Source organism: Aptenodytes forsteri, unplaced genomic scaffold (genome assembly GCF_000699145.1).
Source record: "Aptenodytes forsteri isolate BGI_AS27 unplaced genomic scaffold, ASM69914v1 Scaffold61, whole genome shotgun sequence".
Lineage (NCBI taxonomy): Eukaryota > Metazoa > Chordata > Aves > Sphenisciformes > Spheniscidae > Aptenodytes > Aptenodytes forsteri.
The window spans coordinates 4,849,470-4,856,956 of NW_008794443.1; the positions used below are offsets into that span (position 1 = coordinate 4,849,470).

Genomic DNA, 7,487 nt, shown 5'->3' on the forward strand with positions numbered 1-7,487 from the left:
TCCAACCGAAACTATTCTATGGTTCTATGATTCTAAAACTCTCTCAGTTTACTAACACCCAAGGTATACCAAATAGCTCTTTTGCAGGTAAAGGGAAACCAGAAACACAGCTCCTTGTTCATAAATCCTCTCCTTGTAGCATCTGGGGAAGAATCTGGTCATTTCAATGATAAATAAATGTATTTCTTGCATTTTGTTCCTGTCAGATTGTGTAAGCTGCAGGGGGGCTATTCCACATTGTGTCGCTACTAAGTTTCAGTTACAGGAACACAGAGGTTATATGACCTTAGCAGCCAAAATCAAACACTGGCCTTATTAAGAGAACAGGGTCTGGCTGCAGAACCTTTATTACTGCTAAAAACTATGCATAACAAAGTTTCTCTTGACCCTCAAAACCTCAGAATGCATTTGCAGGGTTGACCACCAAGACAGACCATCTTTCTCCTTTCTTTCTCCTCACTTCCTTCCCCAAAGAAAAACAAACCAACCCTTTTTCTTGTGGAAGGAACAGCTCTGAAAATAACATGAAGATAGAAAATTCCAATTTTTATATAATTACCTCTCAGAGCAACACACTTGAAGGTTAGGCCAGTTTGGAGAGTAGTACCAAGGCATTTGCTTGCCTTCCTCACATGCACAGGCATATGAACTACAAGACAGGGAAGAAAAGTACTGAGCTACGCATACAAGGGAGCTGATTGTGCCCTGGATGACATGAGAGAAGTTGGTAGCAAGGTGTGAGTGAGGAGGAACATCTGAAAGTAGGACACAGAGGAGCAAGATGGGCTCCATGTATCCTAGCTCCCCTCCTCTAAACTCAAATAAGCTGGTCACGGAGATCACATTGGCCAAAGAAATGTCTCAGTCTATATGGATGCTGAACTGGAGGGAGAGAGTGAAGCTCAGCAAGCTCCCAGTCAAGCTTTTGTCTTGATAGAAGCCATGAATGGACGCACATTTGCTTGAACCTCACCTTCCTCGTTACAGCAGCACCGGGTTGGGCAGCAGACACATGGAATGTGGCAGCAGCAATACTGGGGGCAGCACTGGCACCAGCATACTCCAATCAGCAAAAGGAGGAGGAGGCCACCGAGAATGATGAGAAGTACTGTGAGCCAGTCTATGGGAAAAACGGAGAGAGAAAGAGGATCCTGATATATCTGGGCATAGTAAGTTACTGAGCACCTCTCCACTGCTGGAGACATCTTGGTGTGGGGAGGAAGAGAACAGGAGGAGATACCCGTCACCCAGGCAACAAACCACAGGCACTTACGGAGAACAATCAGCTTAACTTCTTTGTCCGCATCACCTGAGGTATCTCCTGGTGCTTCCACAGTGCAGTAGTACACGCCATGGTCCCACCACATGACTTCACTGATGACAAGGTCTGCCCCTGTGGGAGAGGGACTGAGAGGTCAGCAGGCTATTTGGGACTGACAGACACTACTTTCAGGCCCCACTCTAAGAGGGCCCTCTGCCTGCAGGTGACATATAGTACTGCATCTCCCCTCTTCCCAAGTGTAGCCATCACCTTCAAACAATCCCATTTGAGTCCATTGAGAACTCCTGTAAACAGCATCAATTGCCAGTCCCTTTTTTCTTTGTGTTGCTAGAAGGCAACGCTACTTAGAAGCGGGACTAGTTCTGTGTGGAGTGAAATAACCAGCATGCTGCTGGGTGATGGATGTTAACAGATACCCACTGCTGCCAAGCCTACTGATTTCGGAACACAGATCACTGTCCCCGTTAGGCCAGCCATCCCAATAACTCTTCTGGCAGTAGCAGCAGCTATTGCTCCAGGGACAGCAGGGAGCATATAATGCACCTGGACAACTATGCAGTACTTCTTAGAAGAAAGAACCGTTTTCTAGCCTCTGGGCTCCTCAGCTTACTTTTGCACTCTTCAGCAAAATGCTCAGGCATCCTCAGCTCACCCTTAGCTTGTAGTGCCTCCGACACCCTCAGGCCAGCTGAGGACAGGGCCCTTCACAACTCTTATTTCATTGCCACCTCATAGAATATGTAAGCTACAGATGACATTAGCCATGTTTAAGCTTCTCTTCACTTGGCAGGCCCAGATATCGGATAGTTACTGAGTTCACTCCCTGCCCAGGAGGTCAAGTCACTTACGGTTCTGAATGGTGATCTTTCGTTGCTGGTAGTCAATACCCAGCACAGGCTCCTTCTGCCCATATTTCTGGATGACAATGCGCACCTTTCGCTGGCTGTCATTGCAGTCGTCAGATGGGTCCTGGCCAAGAGCTAAACCAGCCTGGTATGCTACAAACACACATTGTCAAATAAGATGCCAAAAGTTATTTCAAAGGACCAATTTCTATCCCCTTGTGAGCAGCAGAGAAACTCTTGAACGCATGTGTGTGTGTGCTTTGGTTTAGTAATACAAAGCATGGCTTCAAACCAGCAAGGACAAGTTGCTTTGGAGTACTCAAAAGCAAACAGAGGTAGAGCCACAGGAATGGCAGAGATTTTGAGAATGCAGGAGCTGCAGAGGAGATGCCTCCTGTACTCACAACTGAAAGAACAACAGTAGAAGGAAGCTAATGGTGGTAGGCTGGAGGGCAGCTCCTAGTATGAAGATAAACTACAAGGAAAAAAAGTCATAAAACTCCCAGGAGTACTGGAACTAAAACAAGTGTGTGTTTATTTACCAAACAAAATCAGACATACATGAACCGTTGTAGAGATTGTCTGCCTTTCCCTCCTGTATCCCATTAGATATTGTGGAGCTCATAAAGACAGAAAAGAATCCATCATCTGATTCCAGCTAAGGATTACATGTAGAGAGACCCAACAGAATTAATGGAGGGCTAGAGGCCATTTCTGTCCAATACTCTTATGACACACTCACAATATAAACTATTTCCCAGGTTTTTGGGAGCTGAGATTTGGGGAGACAACTGAAACAGTCAGTCAGCATTGTCTGTAAAGGGCTGGCAATGAAGAGAGGAGAGGACAAAGCTTGTCAAAGGCTCCTCCATTGCTGTATCTACAGTGGATCATGAAAAGCAGATCCAACTAAGCAAACACCGTGACCTTCATGCTTTCTGACCCTGTTGGGGGCTATTAGCTTGAGCCTGGGCTCAAAGCACTCACATTATGCTGGGATCAGCAGAGCCAGGGACCCACCTGCTTGTGGATTAGGCTGTAGAGCACTTGGTCACATGCCTACCCAACCCATCCAGACTGCATAAAGGAGAGTCTGGGCACCAAGACACCAAACAAGTCCAGGCTCCCCACTCTGAGCTCAGTCTTAAGTGTGCAGTTAAGCTAAGGTTGGCCAGCTTAAACTTACTGCAGGGTTTATAGAGAATAGAATAGAACAGAATAGAATAGAATAGTTCAGTTGGAAGGGACTTACAGTAATCATCTAGTCCAACTGCCTGACCAATTCAGGGCTGACCAAAAGCTAAAGCATGTTATTAAGGGCATTGCCCAAATGCCTCTTAAACACTGACAGGCTTGGGGCATTGACCACCTCTCTAGGAAGCCTGTTCCAGTGTTTGACCACTCTCTTGGTAAAGAAATGCTTCCTAATGTCCAGTCTAAACCTCCCCGGCACAGCCTTGAACCATTCCCACGCAGCCTATTGTTGGATACCAGGGAGAAAAGATCAGCACCTCCCTCTCCACTTCCCCTCCTCAGGAAGCTGTAGAGAGCACTCAGGTCACCCCTCAGCCTCCTTTTCTTCATCTTAGACAAATCCAAAGTCCTTAGTCGCGCCTCATAGGACATTCCTTCCAGCCCTGTCACCAGCTTTGTGGCGCTCCTCTGGATACATTCAAGTACCTTCACATCCTTCTTAGATTGTGGGGCCCAGAACTGCACACAGCACTCAAGTAAATTGTGGGGCCCAGACCTGCAGACAATACTCAAGGTGAGGCCGCACCAATGCTAAATATAGCAGGATCATCACCTCTTTTGACCGGCTGGTTATATTGTGTTTGATACACCCCAGGATGCAGTTTGCATACCATCTTAAGAACCATCTTAAACACTTCTGAATTAAGGCTGCACACACCAGAATGTCTGCACTTGAAATGCTGCCACCAGTACTAAATGTTTTTACTTAGAAGTCTTTCTGCCCTCCAAAATGCATGTTTCTTCTACTTCTAAAATCAGTAACACCTGGTCACAAGTATCTAGCTCCAACCATGGAGTCCCCAATGGAATGATAAAGTCCACTTGTTGCAGGGCCCTTGCTTTCAAACATGCTGAAGCATAAGATGGGGCTGCCAAGATTGACATGGCTGAGCCTCTCTGCCTTCTGAGTTGATGACAAGGAGGACAAATGAGCTGCTTTGGCTGGGATTTCTACAACATCGTATCATAAAGCCTTGACATTGCAAAGGAAATCACAGACATGACCTATTTTTTCTTGGGGCGCAGGGAAATACCACCACCCGACCTGGTTTATGGGCAGGAAAAGGCCAAAAGCCTGTATTGCCCGGTAAGTCTACCTTCCTCTTTCTTTCCTTTTGAAGAGGGATTCCTTGGAGGACAAGCCTGACACTTACAGACTGAGTAGTAGTCAAAGATGGGGTCCTTGCAGAAGGATTTGAAACGCCAGGTCACTACCACGTCCTGCAGCTGTGCTGAGGTGCTATAGTCACACTTGAGGATGACAGTGGCAAATAACGTGGTATAACGCTCAGCATCCTGCACTGTCACCAGGAGGGAGAGGCAACCTGCAAACGAGAATACAGAAGGCAGTCAGCCAGCAGAAACAGACCTCTTACATCACAACTTTCACTCTGCACCGGACCAACAACCGAAGTACATCTCCCTCGGCCTCATCCAGGACCTGCACATATGGACCTCACTAGCCCCTCTGGTGAAGCCATCCAGAGTTACAAATCCTGGTTAGAACGTGAGTCCCATCTTTCCCTGACAGAAGGCAGCTTGAGCCAGCTGCATTGGCCTGCCTTATGGACTGAATTATTCCTTCCAAAGCAACTATTAGTAGCCATTATGTAGCACATCACTCTGTGTTCTCCTTCTGCATGGGGAAAACTGTCCCTCCAAGCTGAGGGAGATAATTCATTGGGCCCAGAAGCACACAGGACGGGATTGCCTTGGCTTGTCATCCTAACCAGAAAAGTTCTGTAGCGCCATCCATTCATATAAACACCAAATGAATTTTATCAAGGTCTCGCTAAGACAGTCATCAGAATGTTATCTAGTGGTGACCAGGGTTAAGACAATACAACTTTTGGGCTGTAGCATCATAGTTAATCTGTTTATCACCACTTCAGAACAGCACACATCAATTACCCTTTTTTTCCTTTTTAATGAAGCTATTGTTATGTATGTTTAGAACTCATCTGTAACAACCTCCGCAGCATTTTCTATCCAAGCAGCTGCACCCACTGAGGAAGGTTTTACAAAGTTTCTCATAAGCTATGCTTTATTTTAGCCACACTCCAGTGACATGTCTATCTTATTTAAACTTTGATAATACACTAAGTTATGCTTGTCGTTAACAATAGCGAAGTTATCACCAGTTGCCTTTGATAAGGCAATACAAACAGTGCAGAGCGAGTGTGGGATGCCCTGTCTGGAATATACCCTGGAGAACAGGGCCGGGGTTGCAGTGCTATGCCAGTTGCTTCTTAACTGGGGAGCACAACAGCAGGAAATGACGGAAGGAAAGGGGGAGGCTTGGAAGGTGCCAACTGAAAGGGTCACCATGAACCAGCACTCAATTTTTATCGCATATTCAAAGACTTTCCCGCTACTCCATGTTTTCAGGACGAGAGCAAGGGAACAAGGGACTATGTAGTAACATCTGGATCACAGCTGCAAGCATCATTCTTTCAGTGTCCTCTTAGGCTGCACCTCCAAAGTATGTTCCAGGCAAATACAAGCTCACCCAGATTCCACCAGGGGGAAAACCATGTTGCAGAGGTGCAACACTGCCTCAACAAGTAATTCTGCAGTAGGATATTGTCAGTGCAGTACTTGCTCAGTTTCTGGTTTGAAACAGACTCCTGGTCAGCCAACTCAAAGCACAGGCAGAGCAAACTCATTTGCCTTAAAAACACCACACAAACACAGAGGACCAGGGTACACTCTGAGTCCAAGGCTTTTCCGAAAAATAAAAAACACGCATGCACTTAAACACAGAAATACCAGCAGCTGTGCAAACTGCTAGCAAAAACAAGGATCTCTAATTTTTACAATACTGTAGGCAAGGCAAAGTCAAGACTGGTGATAGGTAGTTACGGTGGCTCTTATTTAACCACGCTGTAGTTCAACACATCTTGTTTCAGCTTTCACTGTGAAATAGCTGACCCACAGGATCTTACTGCAGGAAATCACATGAACGCAATCCAAAATCCAAACTCTCAAGACTGGTAAAACCTTGATCTCATTGGCAATCAAATGAATTCCCATATGAATTCTGACCTGTTGAGGCTCATGGAAACAAACAGACTTTCCATGGGTTTCCTACAGCAGCATCTCTCAGGCGAGAATAAAATACCCAAAATCACTATGTACTTTTCACTTACAGAAACCAAAGCCCTTTATGAAAGGGATCCTTTCTCATTACCTCTGTTCTGTAAAAGAGTTGGAGTTGAAAGTAAGTTCCTTATTTTTTTTTAAAGAGGTTAAAAACCTACTGCTCTCACCGGAGGACAGTCGGATGTCTCTGCACGTCTGATATTTCATACTAACCTCCAAGAAAACTGAAAAGTTGTGAAATTAAGGCTGGTTCCTAAACTTGGACTGCATTTTTCCATTGCATGCTGCTATCCTTCTTATCCTGGTTGGAAAGAACAAATCTGGACACGACCAACCTAGTAAGTTACCGATACCTCAGGCCTATGGCTTCACATTGAAGACACTAACCTTCAGAGCCAGTGAAGCCAAGTTTTAGCTAGAACATCATGCAGGAACATGGCTGTCAAGCAAGACAATCAACAAGCATACCTCCATATTTTTTTGCTTCTTTTACTGGTTCTTTGTGAAAAACTGAACTTTGGTATTTAAAGCTAAATCATCGGCAAAGACCCAGGCATCCAAGAAGCAAAACGATCACTATATTTCCTACAAGAGATCAGAAGCTGTCAGGCAACCTGTGAAGCTTGGCAGAAAGGACTCTGCTTGCTGAAGGCCGCCTGTGGACACGGAGTTGAGTTCCTATTCTCCATACAAGCATGTTACCTAGCAGGTATGGAAGCACTGCAGCTACACCAGATCCCCAAAGAGGCTGGGGCCGCTGAGCTAGGAGCAAAGGTTGGGGTGGGCGCTTGTGAGAAGCCAAAGGGGAACCCCTCCGTGTTTGTGCCCTGTGCTCAGGTCCAAACCAAGCTGGCCGCACACGAGCGATACTGGAGGCTGCCAGGAAGCAGGCGGTCACTTCCTCCTAGGAGAGCAGCTAGCCGCACCTTTGGGGTAACGAAACTCCTCTCCGCGTGGCTTTCGTGCCGAGCTCGGGAGAGCCCCGCTCTTCCCCCCGGCGCGGG

The 7,487-nt window shown here is 46.3% G+C and overlaps 2 protein-coding genes across 2 annotated transcripts in view; one reads left to right on the forward strand and one right to left on the reverse strand.

The window, feature by feature from the left end:
- ILDR1 (immunoglobulin like domain containing receptor 1) overlaps positions 1–4,800 on the reverse strand; it is a 13,851-nt gene extending 9,051 nt beyond the window's left edge. The window contains exons 1-5 of the mRNA XM_019474721.1: positions 4,788–4,800; positions 4,536–4,706; positions 2,131–2,280; positions 1,274–1,393; positions 974–1,120 (exon numbers count right to left, since the gene is read on the reverse strand). Of these exons, the coding sequence (XP_019330266.1) occupies positions 974–1,120; positions 1,274–1,393; positions 2,131–2,280; positions 4,536–4,706; positions 4,788–4,800 (601 nt within the window). The remainder of the gene's footprint in view (positions 1–973; positions 1,121–1,273; positions 1,394–2,130; positions 2,281–4,535; positions 4,707–4,787) is intronic.
- A 30-nt stretch (positions 4,801–4,830) lies between these two features.
- Positions 4,831–7,487, forward strand: part of CFAP44 (cilia and flagella associated protein 44) — a 53,994-nt gene continuing 51,337 nt past the window's right edge. The window contains exon 1 of the mRNA XM_019474722.1: positions 4,831–4,888. Within this exon, the coding sequence (XP_019330267.1) occupies positions 4,831–4,888 (58 nt within the window). The remainder of the gene's footprint in view (positions 4,889–7,487) is intronic.